General features: G+C 51.7%; 1 protein-coding gene across 7 annotated transcripts in view; it reads left to right on the top strand.

Annotated features, from left to right (window-relative positions):
* The first annotated feature begins 1,144 nt into the window (after positions 1-1,144).
* BMP1 (bone morphogenetic protein 1) overlaps positions 1,145-15,818 on the top strand; it is an 83,231-nt gene continuing 68,557 nt past the window's right edge. For 4 of the 7 annotated variants that reach the window (XM_065584568.1, XM_065584567.1, XM_065584571.1 and 1 more), the window contains exon 1: positions 14,339-14,687. In XM_065584568.1, coding sequence (XP_065440640.1) covers positions 14,339-14,687 — 349 coding nt within the window. Of the gene's footprint in view, positions 1,649-14,338; positions 14,688-15,818 lie in introns of those variants that run through there. The other 3 variants (XM_005285113.5, XM_008168656.4, XM_005285112.5) reach the window with 3 other exon arrangements.

Below are 15,818 nucleotides of genomic sequence, written 5' to 3'. Positions count from 1 at the left end.
GCCACAAGTACTCCTGTTCTTTTTGCAGATACAGACTAACACGGCTGCCACTTTGAAACTTGTGAGAAGGGCTGCTAGAAAACTATGAGCGGGGCCAGATGTGCAAAAGGGTGCAGCCCCCAGCCACTCCCGGCCGAGGGTTCACACCGTCCAAATCACTCTTATGGACTCTCCAGTCCTATTCCAGACCAGGCCCCCGAAGTGACACAGATTCACGGGACAGAGAGTGTGCTTCCCATGCTCAGTGCACCTACTGAAATGAGTACCAGGCATCTGAGGGACTTGCCCCTGCAGGGGGGAAGGGATGGCTAGATTCCTAGATGGAGAACTCACAGGGGCACAGCACTCCTCCCTGTATTTCCTCTGACACTGGGGAAGCATGCTGTCCCCTTCCCAGCCTGGGGGGCTACATGCGAGCCCAGTTCGGTAGCCATTTACACCTGTGAAAAGTGAGTGTGAGACTCCAGCCCACCAGAACTGCCCCTCGCACCACCAGCAGCATTTTGCACCTTTTTGCATGAAGCCGGAGGCAGGGGGAGAATTCCTTGTGATGCTCGGCTCCTGGGAGTGGCTGGACCCAGGGTTTTGGTTCAGGCCTGTCTGTGGAGACCCCAGTGTGGATGCTAATTGCAAGCCCCTATTAAAAGCAACCAACAGACCGCTTCCCAGTTTCCTTCTCAGCAAGCAGCTGCTTTAGGGTCTATCCCGGCACTCAAGCCCTGCCACTCATCGACCAGCCCTGGGATCACAGCAGGGGATGACTCTCCCAGTCCTTCTCCCTCCCCAAGAAACATACCAAGGGCCGGAGCAGAGAGGGGGCAGCATTTCCTAGCTGTCCTGATCGCTCCCCAGGCAGCTGGGAGCCCTGCAGCCCGGGGTTGCCCTTTTCTCTGGGCTTAGCTGAAAGAAGCCGCATCCAAAGGGGTGGGCGAGGGGACTGGACCATAGCAGGGGGCTCCCCGGGGCCCCGCAGCTCAGAGATCAGCTCACAGCCGGGGGGTCTGAAACGCCCCCCCGCTGCCGCCCTATAGAAATCTGCCACTTCAAGAGGGCAGCGCACAGCACCAGCTCCCCGCGGGTGCTCCCGGGTCCAGCCCTCGGTGCCCACGCGGGGGCGGGGTGTGACGGCCCCACGCCGCGCCGCGGGATGCCGGGCGTTCCCAGCCCCGGGCAGGCGGGGATCCCAGCGGCGAGGGTGGCCCGGAGGCCCCGCGGAGGGCGCTCCCTGGCCGGTGAGCGGCGATGCAAGAGCATCTCCGGGAGCCGCTTCTCCCCCACCCCGGGCTGGCTCCGTTCCCAGCAGGGCTGCGAGCAAACTCTGCAGGCTGGAGGGGCTGAGCTCCCGGCCTGAACCCGCCCCCACCAGCTCTCATTTCCCTAAAAAAAAAAAGAGCGAGAGCGAGGGGGGAAAACCCTCCCATCTCCTTCCACTTCTCTCCTTCCCCCTCCTTCCCGCTCCGCTTTTCCCTTCGGTCCCGAGGCGCGTCTGCCCGGGACTCGCCAGCCAGCATGTCCGGGGCCAGGGCGTGCTGGCTGCTCCTGTCCTTCGCGGTGCTGGGACGAGCCCTGGACTTCCCCGATTACACCTATGAGCTGGAGGACGAGGAAGACACTGAGCCCATTGACTATAAGGATCCCTGCAAAGCTGGTAGGGCCAAAGGGATCCCCTACCCCCAAGCCCCCCCCCCCTGCAAATGCGTCCTTTGGTGGTGGGGGGGGGGTCGTGTGGGGGCAGCGAGGCCACGGAAGGACAGGGGCTGGGTGAGCCTGGGTCATGCAGACTGCCTGGCTGGCAGGGCAGCTGCAGACAAAAGAAAGGGGACGTGGGGGGTGTTTCAGGGACACTTTCAAAGTTGCTGCTGCCGGGGCTGGGAGGGAGCTGAGCCCGGGCAGACACAGCCTCGGGCAGGGAAAAGCTCCGGGGCCGGAGACTTGAGTTTTCTGGGTTGTTTTGCCCTCCTCCCTCCCCCCTTTGTGCTGCAGGAAATGAATCTTCCCCTCCCCCGGGAGTTTTTCCTCCCCCCTCTCTCCCCGGGAGTTTTGAATTTCTTTGTGGGGAGGGCTGGGGTCTGGCGGGGGGGGGGGGGGGGGAGGGGGAGGGCTGAGATGCCTCCTGTAAGGGAGACGGGGAAGGAAGTTGCCACGAGGTTACGCTGGGGGGATCCATCCATCCATCTGTTTATACTTCGGACGTGGAAGAGGCTCGGCGGGGGGGAGGAGGGGGGGCTCTCTCGCTTCCCAGGAGGAGCTGTCAAAGCAGGCGAACTCCTCCAGCCCAGATCGCCCCCACGTCCCCGGCACAGCTGGCCCACTAGCAGCTAAGGCTTTGTGGCTAAGGGCTCTCTGGAAGTCTCCTGTCCTACACCGGTTTCACTCCTGTCTCACTCCGGTGTGAAGGGGGGGGGATCGGGCCGTAAGCGAGAGGAGAATCGGGACGCAAAGAGTTTGCAAAAACTTTTTGTTCTTTCTTTCTCCCGGCTGCGAAACAACAACAGAAAAGCCTGGTGGTGATAAGGGTGGGGATTGGATTAAGATTGATAAAGAGGGATTTTGGGTGGGAGGAGTGTTATCTCAGTTAGTGATTATGACATGTTATTTGATCAGAGACTTAGCCCTGTTCCTGGCTCTGCCACGAGCCCGGTGCCTGTTCTTGGGCATGTCACTTCACTGCTCAGTGCCTCAGTTTCCCCATATGTAAAATGGGGATAATGAGGACTGTCGTTTGTAAAGTGCTTTGAGATCTGCTGAGGAAAAGAGCCCTACAAAGCCTCAGTAGTAATATTATCTCACTGTAATATTATCTCACTGTTTATTATTATTATCAGTCTAGCATGATGCTTTACCAACCAACAGAGAGGGAGTTTCAAATCTAAACCTGCATTGGGATCCTTATAGGTGCTGGGGTCCCCTGGGGCAGATTGGATTGTGGGAGTAGGGCCTGAATTTGTGTGTGTAGCATTGTGATCATACAAAGCACCCTCTAAGTGTGGTTATTATTGTATTAGAATGATGTTTATTATCTTCCTTGAGCAAGCCAGGCCAGGAGATGGCTAAGGGGTTGGTATTTAAATTAAAGCAGCACCTACAGGCTCCAGCTGAGATCAGGGCTCCTTTGTGCCAGATGCTGTATTGAATGAGAGACGCTCCCTGCCCCTGAAGAGCCTGCAATTGAAATAGACAAGAGTGATGAAAGGCAGGAGGGGAAACTGAGGCCCAGAGAGCAGACATGAGTTGCCCAAGGTCACACAGTAGGTCAGGTCTTGCAGAGCCTAACCTCGTGCTCTGGACATAGGAAGCCATTGTCCCTTTAAATCTGCTCTGTTTAACCTCCACTTCATCACCTTGTGCATGTGTGTAGGAGAGGGGGGTTTTAATTGTTGATTAAATTAGTGGAGGTCAGTCCAGACAAGAGGTAGGTCCAGAGGAGTTCCTTCTGATTGTGCTTGCTGGTCCATTGTGTGGTGAGAGACATGCGGAGTGGCATGCTGGATCCCTGCCCCCCACCTTTATTGGATCCATATGTGACTAATTCAGTTATTGCCATTTGTATGGTGGCTATGTCCGGAGGCCCCAGTCTGAATCAGGCTCTATTAGACACTGTACAAACACAGGCCCTATCCTGAAGAGTTCTTTATCACTCAATTAGCTTCAAGTGTAACTCAGGATCGGGGGGTCAGATGGGAGCTTGCCCATTGATTCCTACAGGACAGGGAAGCAGTTCCTCTGCTAAGATTGGCCTGGCCAACTACATATCCCACAAGGCGCTGGGAGAGTGCTTGTGTTTGTGTGGTGGTTTTTTTTTTTTTTCAAGGCATCAGCTGCAGTAAGTTTCCTAGGACTTTAAGAGCAGCCGGAAACAGCTGACTCCTTGGCACTTGGAATTATTCCGTGGCTCCCTTAAATTCCACATGGAGAAGGAGCAGTGGGAATAGTCAAGAAATAGATTTGGTTTTCACTGCACAGCTCATGCCACGGGTATCCTGAGGCCACCCACCCACCAGGGATCACTCCCCGCGACTCACAGCCTCCCTAACGTTCCCCTTGCCATCCCTCCCCGCTGCAGAACTTTCCCCCACCCCAGGGTGGTACTGGCCCAGACCCTGCTGTAGTGCCAATAGGCGTTTTCCTGAGAAATGCAGCCAGGCTTGTGGTCCTGCCAGCTTTGGCATCAAAGCTCCCACATCACAGCTGTGCCCGCTCCCTAGATGGAAACAGTGGCCCCGGTCCTGCAGTCCGTCTCCTTACCTCCTGTCAAAATAAACCTCCCCGGCTCTGATCCAAAGCCACAGCAGCTGCTGCTTCCTTAGCAGTCCAGTATCAGGGGGCAGCCGTGTCAGTTTGCATCCACAAAAACAACCAGGAGTCCGGTGGCACCTTAAAGACTAACAGATGTATTTGGGCAGAAGCTTTCGTGAGTAAAAACCCCATTTCTTCAGATGCATGGAGTGAAAATTACAGATACAGGCATCAAAGAGTCCTGTGGCACCTGATAGACCAGGGGTCGGCAACGTTTGGCACGCGGCTCGCCAGGGTAAGCACCCTGGCGGGCCGGGCCAGTTTATTTACCTGCTGATGCGGCAGGTTCGGCCGATCGCGGCCCCCACTGACCGCGGTTCACCGTCCCGGGCCAATGGGGGTGGTGGGAAGCTGCGGCCAGCACATCACTCGCCCACGCCGCTTCCCGCCACCCCCATTGGCCCGGGACGGCGAACCGCGGCCAGTGGGGGCCGCGATCGGCCGAACCTGCCGCGTCAGCAGGTAAATAAACTGGCCCGGCCCGCCAGGGTGCTTACCCTGGCGAGCCGCATGCCAAACGTTGCCGACCCCTGTTATAGACTAACAGATGTATTGGAGCATGAGCTTTTGTGGGTGAATACCCACTTCGTCGGATGCATGTCATAAATATACTGGCACCTGAAGAGAGGGGAGTTACCTTACAAGTGGAGAATCAGTGTTGACCAGGCCTATTCAGTCAGTTAGCAGTCCAGACTCCACAGCGCTGAGGGGCCCCTTGGTAATTTGCCAGGACCAGTGAACTGCATCAGAGTCTGTGTGTGCTGTGGGTTCTGTCCTAAGCACTGGGATCCCCTGCAGCACTCGGACTAACACCCCCTCGATTTCAACTCCTGGGGCTGGCAACTCTAGGAGAGGAGCCCTTAGCTGTAGCATTCACTCTCCCTGTTGGGCCGGGAGAACAGTGTCCATCTATTCTTTTTTACTGTGTATAGGTTCTCATACCATCCTCAACACTGTCCTATCTGAAGTACCATCCAGCCGGGCACTAAGCAACATCCTCACATGTGGGTTGTTCCCTCCCCTGGGGCAGTGTCGTGTTTGTGCAGTGAGGTGTCTTGTTTTAGTAGGGCTTTGTTTAATTTTTGTGTATCTCTGTACATGCTGCTCTGTACAATTGCTGTATTTAGAGGGTGGCTTGCCCGTGGGGTTAGCAAGTCCTGTGGGGGGCCCATCTGCTGCCACCGAGTCAATCTTTTGTGACAGAGTCAGTTTATAAATCAACTCAATATCGCTTTGTTTCCTGTTGAACACGATGGGCTAGAGGAATAAGCAGGAGTTTGGCAGTCAGGACTCCTGGGTTCTCTTTCCAAGTCTGGGATGGAAGTGTGAACTTGTGGCTGGAATGAGTGGGCGAAACTGGCAGTCAGGACTCTTGGGTGCTATCCCTGGGAGGGAAGTGTGGTCTAATGGCTAGAGCATAGGGGTCTGGATTCTGCTCCCCGTTCTGCTACTGACTTGTTGTGTGCAGCCATGGACAAACCCCTTTGCAGCTATGTGCCTCAGTTTCCCCAGCTGTGAAATTGGGATATTGATACTGACTGACCTTACTGGTTTATTGTGAACATGGCTGTGTTAACATTTGCAACAGAGCTTTGAACACACAACGCCCTATTGAGTGCTAATCAAACACGTACAGCTAGTGTTTGTGCTTGCATTGTCCTTGGGAGATTAAGATACAGTTGTTGAGCTCTTCAGCAATGAAAACAAACTCCCGGGTGTCTCCTGAGCCATTAGAGAGGGACAGCAGCTATGGGTTTGGCCCTGTGTGAGTCACTAGTTCCTATCAGCCTGATGTGCTGCTGTAGTAACCCTGCCTCTGTAATGTGATGCGGGGGGGCAAAGCTGGAAAATGTGGATCCAGATTTTGGACCCCTCCCCCCCTTCCCAGAGTCAGGGCTGATTTGAATCTTCCCATTCTGAAGTGTAGGGCGTTTTGTTCCAGGAGTTTAGTCTGGACCCTTTGCTGGTCAAAATGTCCTTCCAATATGACAGGGTGGGATGACATTTCATGGGCCCTGGTTTCGGGATCTCTGAGCATCCAGGATAGCAAAGTGTTTGGGATACTTGATCACCAGGAATAAGATAGGGATTATCCCCCGAATAACTGCGATAGTTAGCGAACTCCACCATCTGCTTATGCAAGAACTTCCCAGATCAGACCTTGGGTATCTCGGCCATACACACCTGGTTGCAGGGGAGCAGGGTTTGACCTAAATTCCAGTTTCCATGTTGAGTCAACTGAAGTCACTTGTTACAGTTGTATTTATCACCATGATGCACAGACCTATTCCAACTGTTGTCATTTATTCATCCAGGGTGAAGTGTGCCCACTGAGCAGAAGCCAGTGTGAGGCTTTTGTTTGGAGATTTAAAGCGCTGCATAGGCCTTGTGAATTTCACAGCTTGACATTTGGATCTCCTCTATCAGTGCATTGTTTGCAGATTTAAAGTGGTGCATAGACCTTGTGAATTTCACACCATGCCATTTGGATTTTGTTTTAGTGCATGGGCGTAGCTCACACTGCAGCGTCCTCTGACTAGACACTGGTCAGGGATGGTCTTGGTCTTGGATTTACTCCTGCCTCAGTGTGGGTTTGGGGAGGGGGGGGAGACCTCGTGAGGTCTCTTCCAGCCCTACATTGCTATGATTCTATAATAAACTGAACTGGGGAGAGATCAGCTCTCATCCTGCAGCTTTGGGAGGGCATGGTGGTGGCAGTGTGGCTAATAATAGGTAAGCTTTAGTTGCGTGCTGAATTTTGATCACTGGGGTTTTAATCCTGGGGCGAGCTGGCGGGATTTCCCATGGCGAAGCACAGGGCTGCGTGCCTGGCTCGGCTATACCTCCCATCTGCCCTTCTGTACGCGCTGCCAGCAGCTTGGGAAATCCTCCTGCTGTTGATTCATGCCATCGGGTCATGTCAAAAGGGAGGCAGGACTTCCCGGCGCTTATCAACCAGCACTGCTGCGGTGCAGGAACAGGGAGCACATGCAGTGCACTTGAACAGGAAGGATGCTTCAGCCTGCTAGAGACAGAATGGGACAGAGACTCCCTGCAGATTACTCTCTGGCAGAGGAGGGAAAGGAGAGAACAAAGCATCCAGCAGGCAGCACAAGCAGAAGGGGAGAGATCGGCAAGAGAAACTAGATTGGAAAGATTTGAAGGGGCTTTAATTTGTGGGTGAAAGGACTGTTTGAATGGAAGAGGAAAGGACCAGTTATCTCCAGGGGTTGATCTGCCTGAGGACTGCATTTCTTACCTGCTTTTATCTTTAAGGCAGCACCTAGAATCATACTAGGCATTGCTTGGGAGGAGAGAATGCCTCCTCCTGGTCTAGCAGCAGCCCTGTGTACTTCCTGGAGGTTTCCAGTCCAAGCAGTGACCCAGCCTGACCCTTTGAAGATGTGATACTATCCCAGCTTGAGACAGGGCCGCAGCACCTCCCTGACTAGTGAGCGAATGTCTTGAGAGGCCTTGGACAGCACTGACTCATTATGAGGTCTCCTGGGGTCAGCCACACGCAAACAGTTTCCGGCTGGGAGAGGAGGGCCTGAGAGCAGGCAGCATCATAGGCTGGAAGAAGGAGGCACTTGGAGAAGAAAAGAAAATGTCCTCTTTCCCCGAACCTGGGCTGGTGCCTGAGACTGACAGTAACTCCGGCATGTGTCCTTCCCCACAGAGAGGAAATCCCTGTTTGCACAACCCCCCTGGGCCTCATAGCTCCATTTCCCAGTGGCTTCAGATTTCCAAGCTGGGGCTACCTGGGGTCTGACAGTTCCTGCACTGCTGCGAGCGGATGCTGCTTGGGACATTGCCTCAATGGCAAGGATCTAGCAGGTCCTAAAGACAAGAAGCATCTGTAATAACTATTAGACTGCGTATGTGAACCTAGTTATTGAGCGAGACTGTGTAACTACTGTATTCCGATAGTGGAATGTTTATTATACACGGGTATTGTGTTAATTCAGTGGGGGCTACAGCCAAAAGAAGACACTAGCTCCCAGATAAGAACATCCCAGCACACAGTTGACAGTGGGGAAAGCTATTAGCTTGGAGGATCCTACAGCCTGTCTCCAAGGAAGTTGCAAGGTTTATTTTGCCAAGACTGGGAGGTAACACATCAAAGGGCTATAGGCAGTTAAAAAATGACTTGATCCCTGGGAAGGGGTTGATCAAAAGATAGAGCAGGATTTAAAGGCACACTTTCTGAAGCAGGCAGGGAAAACTGCCTGGTGAGTTGAGAGAACAGAGTATACCACCCAGACTCTAGAGGTCTTGAAGTGTCTGTAGGAAGTTTAGATCTACCAGATGTGGAAGGTGGACAGATACCTGGTAAACTAGACATGCGTAAATAAACAATATGTTGCTTTAAGAAGGCTGTTTGGTCACTGCCTACCAGAGGGAACGGAACAGAGGGCACTGAACATAAGTCAAGCCTGATGAGGCAATCACAGTTAGTATCTGGGGCTGCAGTCCAGGGTCCAGTCTGAGGGTGAGAGAATTGTGTGATTCCACCCAAAGAGGCCTGCGAGGTGATGCCCTTGGAGAGGCCAGAAGGGGTCCGAGGTACAGTTAGCCTGGTAACTGTGACACAACACCCCTGCAAGGCAGGCAATTGCTCTTCTCCCCATTTCACAGATGGGGAGAACTGAGGCATCAAGAGACTCAGGCCTGGTCGACATTTAAAAGTTTTCCTGGCATAGAATCATAGAACTGGAAGGGACCTCGAGAGGTCATCTAGTCCAGTCCCCTGCACTCGTGGCAGGACTAATTATCTAGACCATTCCTGACAGGTGTTTGTCTAACCTGCTCTTAAAAATCTCCAATGATGGAGATTCCACAACCTCCCTAGACAACTTATACCGGTGCTTAACCAACCTGACTGTTAGGAAGTTTTTCCTAATGTTCAACCTAAACCTCCTTTGCTGCAATTTAAGCCCATTACTTCTTGTCCTATCCTCAGAGGTTAAGAAAAACAATTTTTCTTCCTCCTCCTTGTAACAACCTTTTACATACTTGAAAACTGTTATCACGTCCCCTCTCAGTCTTCTCTTTTCCAGACTAAACAAACCCAATTTTTTCAATCTTCCCTCATAGGTCATGTTATGTAGACCTTTAGTCATTTTTGTTGCTCTTCTCTGGATTTTCTCCAATTTGTCCACATCCTTCCTGAAATGTGGTGCCCAGAACTGGACACAATACTCCAGTTGAGACCTAATCAGCGCAGAAGAATTACTTCTCGTGTCTTGCTTACAACAGTCCTGCCTATACATCCCAGAATGATGTTCACTTTTTTTGCAACAGCGTTACGCTGTTGACTCATATTTAGCTTGTGACCCACTATAACCCCCAGATCCCTTTCCGCAGTACTCCTTCCCAGGCAGTCATTTCCCATTTTGTATGTGTGCAACTGATTGTTCCTTCCTAAGTGGAGTACTTTGCATTTGTCCTTATTGAATTTCATCCTATTTACTTCAGACCATTTCTCCAGTTTGTCCAGATCATTTTGAATTTTAATCCTATCCTACAAAGCACTTGCAACCCACCCCAGCTTGGTATTGTCAGCAAACTTTATAAGTATAATCTCTATGCCGTTATCTAAATCATTGCTGAAGATATTGAACAGAACCGATCCCTGCAGGACCCCACTCGTTATGCCCTTCCAGCATGACTGTGAACAGGGCCGGCTCCAGCATTTTTGCCGCCCCAAGCGGCGGGGGGGTGGGTGGGTGGGGTTGGGGAGACGGGCGGGGAGAAAGTCGCGAACGGCGGCACTTCGGCGGCAGCTCTAGGGGACTCGCCGCCAAAGAGTTTGTCTGCCCCAAGCACCTGCTTGCTGCGCTGGTGCCTGGAGCCGGCCCTGACTGTGAACCACTGATAACTACTGTCTGGGAACGGTTTTCTAACCAGTCTTGCACCAACCTTATAGTAGCTCCATCTAGGTTGCATTTCCCTAGTGTGTTTATGAGAAGATCATGCAGGACAGTATCAAAAGCTTTACTAAAATCAAAATATACCACGTCTACCGCTTTCCCCCCATCCACAAGGCTTGTTACTCTGTCAAAGAAAACTATTAGGTTGGTTTGACACAATTTGTTTTTGATAAATCCATACTGACTGTTATTTATCACCTTATTATCTTCTAGATGTTTGCAAATTGAATGCTTAATTATTTGCTCCATTATTTTTCTGGGTACAGAAGTTAAGCTGACTGGTCTGTAATTCCCAGGGTTGTCCTTATTTCCCTTTTTATAGATGGGCACTATATTTACTCTTTTCCAGTCTTCTGGAATCTCTCCCATCTTCCGTGACTTCTTAAAGATAATCGCTAATGGCTCAGATATTTCCTCCGTCAGCTCCTTGAGTATTCTAGGATGCATTTCATCAGGCCCTGGTGACTTGAAGACTTCTAATTTGTCCAAGTAATTTTTAACTTGTTCTTTCTCTATTTTAGCCTCTTCTGATCCTACCTCATTTTCACTGGCAATCACTACGTTAGACATCCAATCACCACCAACCTTCTTGGTGAAAACCGAAACAAAAGTCATTAAGCACCTCGGTCATTTCCACGTTTTCTTTGTTATTTTTTCCCCCTCATTGAATAACGGGCCTACCCTGTTCCTGGTCTTCCTCTTGCTTCTAATGTATTTGTAGAATGTTTTCTTGTTACCCTTTATGTCTCTAGCTAGTTTGATCTCATTTTGTGCCTTGACCTTTCTAATTTTGTCCCTACATACTTGTGTTATTTGTTTATATTCATCCTTTGTAATTTGACCTAGTTTCCACTTTTTGTAGGACACATTTTTGATTTTTAGATCATTGAAGATCTCCTGGTTAAGCCAGGGTGGTCTTTTGCCATACTTCCTATCTTAGCTACGTTGGTCAGGTGTATGATGCAGTGTGATCCGTGACCAGCAAAGCTGTGCTGGCAAATGGTTCCCTAATGGTTAGAACAGAGGACTTGGGAGTGAGGACTCCTGGGTTCTATTCCCAGGTTTGGAGGGAGTGTTGTCTCATAATTAGAGCACTGGGGGGAGGGGTGGGTTGGAAGTCAGGACTCCTGGGTTCTTTCCCAACTTTCCAATAAGAGGAGGAAGGCTCAGGAGACATGACTTGCAGGTTGTATTCCTTTCTCTGCCAATGACTGGCTGTGTGACATGAGACAGGCCACCCCACCTCTCCGTGCCTCAATTTCCCCATCTGCACAATGGGAGTTAGTCAGTGTTATCAACCCTACAGTCATGCAAAGCCAGGAACTGATCCCAGCAGTCCTTGCTCCCAGTCCTGTCCATGAACCACAAACACTGTTCTTCCTCCTGAAAAACCTCTGAAGATCCTGTTTCCATGCAGATGACCTTGATCATGAAGAACTGGGGAAGGATTAAAAGAAAAATCTGGTACCCCCACTGAATAGATTCCAAATATTTTTCTTTCCAGCAGCTCTTTTTTCAGTAAGTGACTAACTCTGCTGGCTCCAGTTCTGTTTTCATAGTTGACTTGAATTTACAGATTGAATCCAAACTCGAGGAGGAGGGAGAGTGTGTGTGTATGTGTATGTGTGTCAAGTCCCCCCAGTGTCCCCTTGCAGCATTCTTTTTTTAATAAATATCCTTCCTTTTTTGCTTGCTTCCAGAGAGGCTTTGACGTGTGTTGGGTTTGATTCCTCGCCCTGCGTCCTTACCTGGCAGCTGGGAAGCATCTGTTCTGTTCGGAGTAACGGAGCAGGATCAGTAGGAAGATGAATTCCACCCCCGTAAGGAGAGTTCTCCTCCCTCCTTCCTTTGGGGCGACCAGACCATCTCCTCTTCATGACCCATCTCTGAGCATGCGTTAGTTGGAAACAATTTATTGCTATGCAGGAGGTCAGACTAGATGCTCACAATGGTCCCTCCTGGCCTGAGAATCCCAGAGAGCTCAGCTGAGCTCCTTTCGTTGTTGAGTGGGCTCTGATTAAGCTCAGAGGTACCCAAGTCAGAAGCATTTTTCCAGCTTTGTGGGATGCAGATGTAATGGGCGTGCCAGCCTCGGAGATTTACAAAACAAGACCCAAAGCCACCCAGGCATTATCCCATCCCTGAGACCCTTCCTAAACAGCCTCCTCATTCCACAGTCTCCGCAGCTTCCCCACGGACATGGCTAACTTCTCTACCCAACCCCAAAGTAGCCTGTGGGTGAATTGGGCTAACGGCACTGACGTCAGTGAGCCCGATTGCCCCAGTGTCTCCTGCTTTGGGCAGCCATTCGCCTGCAATAGCCTGGGCTGCAGTAGTAGGGTGAAAGATGCAAGGGGAGAAATGAAGGCAGAGAATAGAGCTGGGCAAGGCCTTGAGTCCTGGACAAGAGAAGTTGTGGACAAAGGCGGGAGAGGGCAAAAATGCTGAGCTTGCTACAAAACAGGAGGGGCAGGGCCAGTGTTCTAGACTGGGACTCAGGAGACCTGGATTCTAGTCCCAGCTCTGTGTGACCTTGGGCAAGTCACTGTCCTGCACCTCAGTTTCCCCATCTGTAAAAAAGGGAAGAATAATACTTCCTGTCCTCTACCTTTATCTGTCTTGTCTATTCAGTATCTAGACTCCTCAGCACAGACAAAGGGCAGGAGGGGAAACTGAGGCCGACAGAGAGGCAGAGACTTTCTGAAGGTCACACAACAGGTCCCACATTTCCCATCTGCTCTCCCAACAATCCATCCCGCTTGCCTAATTCCCTGGTATAAAAAGTCCCTTTCCTCCTTATCCCCTTCCAGATTCCTCTGTTCCTCATATCTGAACCATCAACACCCCCATTTTCTATTCCCAAGGATGCTGGCTCCCTCCCTTTTCTGATTCCCTCCACCAACAGTTAAAGAACATAAGAGCGGCCATCCTGGGTCAGACCAAGGGTCCATCTAGCCTAGGATCCTGTTTTCTCACCTGGCCAATACCAGATGCTTCAGAGGGAATGAAAAGAACAAGGCAATTATCAAGTGATCCATCCCCTACTGTTCAGTCCCAGCAACTGGCAGTTAGAGGCTATGTGCACCCAGAGCATGGGGTTGCATCCCTGACAAATTTGGCTAATACCCATTGATGGATCTATTCTCCATGAACTCATCTAGTTCTTTTTATAACCCACTTATTCCTGAATTCTCTGTGTCTTGCTCTCCCCTGTCCATGCACCATCTGCTGTTTCCATCCTATGTGTGCCTCAGCACATAGCGTTTTCGCCGTGCTCCCCCTCGGCCAGCAAGCCCAGGATGCGCTCTGCCTTTGCGCTCAGTTCGCACAGATGCAGCCTGTGGTACTGACAGTCCTGGCAGCTGGTTGGGCTGTGATTAGCAGGGATTCGGCGCTCGCCAAGTCTGTAATTACACACTCGCCGTGTGAGCCAAGGGGGAGGAGGCAGAGCGGTTAAGGTGACGAGCAGCTGGGGATCCACTCAGAAGTAGGGGCCCAGCAACAGACATGTGGCAGAGCTTGAGGGATACAGCGAGGGACTCTCTGCAGGAGCAGAAAGCACACTGACTCCAGGCCCAGGAGCAGGGATACAATGGTGCACTGAGGAGGATGCACGCTGAAGAAAGAACCCTTCATGCTCCATCCCAGAATCCCCCAGAGCCTTTACCCAGCCCCTGCACCATATTCCCTGTTCCCCAGAATGCCCCAGGGCTCCATCCCTTCCCCAGCGCCGTACCGTTACCTCAAAGCCGCCGGCTCTGCTGCGTTCTGGCATGACGTTTTTTGTCATGCAGGAGATATGTCCCGAACACTGATGTTAGCCTGGTCTCAGCACAAAGGGGAATTTTTCTCGACCTCAGTTAAACCAAGTCCTCTAACCTGCACAGCTGTAGCAACTGTTCACTCACTGCTAGCAGACACCAGTAAACTATAGTAAGACTTATCCGGCTCGGAGAGGGCACATGCCAGGAGAGGGTCCTATCCCCAGCTCTGATACTGGCTCACTCCCTGGCCAGCCACTTCCCTGTCCAGTGCGTCAGTGTCTGTTAAAACAGTGTCAGTGAGAATGACCTGCTCCACAGCACAGGTTGTGAAGCTGAATTTCTTATATGTATCTGACAGACATGCATCTGGATCAGAAGGAAGGTGCTATGGGAAAGCAAATATCCCTAGCCAGTGTTCTCCGGCTGTTTGCTCCCCCTCCCTTGTTGGTAGTGAGGGGCACTACCAGGGGGCTGCAGAATGGTGCATCTGGGAGGAATCTCACGGAGGGCCTCCCTTGCTTTTCTGGTTTGTCTCCATCCCTGGCTGCTGTTCTTGGAATCTCTTTGCACAGCCGAGGCTGCTGCCAGGCAAACATCCCGGAGCCTGCTTGTTCAAATACTGCAGCAATCAGGAGGTGCGCTGCAGGCCCGGCAGAGGAACAGAAGCTTCACCAGCGAGCAAGGCTGGTGCCAGGTAACCGTCCACTTCACCCCAAGGAATCTCTGACTGCTGCTAGGCAGGAGACTTTTGAGGGAGGGTTTTATTCCTTCTCCCCCCCCCCCCCCCCCCAATGACAAATGAGGGGGCTCAAGCTGCAGGACTCGGATCAGGACTGTGGATGCAAAGGGTTAGTGCAGGGGGTCACACCCTCTGCAGCACATACACTGGGATATATCCCTACTCTGGTGTGCGCTCATAGGACTCCCTGCATGGTGCCTGGGCTCCATGGCTGGTCTAACATGAATGCCCTGCCTGGCTCTGGCCAAGCTTAGCAAATGCTAAGCATTGTGGAATGATGCTTCCTCTGAGCTGAGTGATTGCCCAAGGCCAGATAAACACTCCCACCCTGGGAGGTTAAACACAGGAAGGACATGGGGGGCGGGGGGAGCGCATGCTGGCCCTGTCCAGATGCAATGGGGACACGTTACTGACCATTCAAGCTAGCGTGTGCTCTCTGCATGCCCCGCTCAGCTGACAGGGTACACAGCAAGGCTACATAGAACTGCGGGTTCATGGGGTTGTGAAATGAACTTCAGTTCCTAGCAGGAACGTGTCCACAGAGCAAATCAATGGGAACGGTTATCGACCTGGCAGAGAGGAAGCATGGCCCAGTGGTTAGAGTGCTAGCCTGGCTCTCTGGGTTCAATTCTTTGCCCCATCACAGACCTTCTGTATGACTTTGGGTAAGGCCTTTAGGTTTCCCATCTGTGATAGCACTAATAGCACTGCTCTGCCTCACTGCTACTGGGATGATGGGGGCCATACAAGTCCCTAAGGATAAAGAGCAACAGTAGGGATTGACAGGTTTCAGACTTGCAGCCGTGTTAGTGTATTCACAAAAACAACAAGGAGTACTTGTGGTACCTTAGAGACTAACAAATTTATTTGAGCATAAGCTTTCGTGGTGCATGAGGCCTGACCCCCCTGCCTCTTTCCCCCCTGCCCCATGTTACATCCTGGTCCCTCAGGGCAAAGCCAATGCAGGAGCTCTCAGAGGAAGGCAGGGGCTGGTCCACACCCAGTTGTTAATTACACTGGGGCAAAACCCCTCTGGTGTAAAAAGTGCCTTGGTTTCAAAACACTTTTAGTTCTGATGTCCTCTGT

The sequence above is a fragment of the Chrysemys picta genome, chromosome 2 (assembly GCF_011386835.1).
Source record: "Chrysemys picta bellii isolate R12L10 chromosome 2, ASM1138683v2, whole genome shotgun sequence".
NCBI classification, from domain to species: Eukaryota; Metazoa; Chordata; order Testudines; family Emydidae; genus Chrysemys; species Chrysemys picta.
Note: the sequence above shows the minus strand (reverse complement) of the source record. Positions and strands in the feature narration are given on the sequence as shown.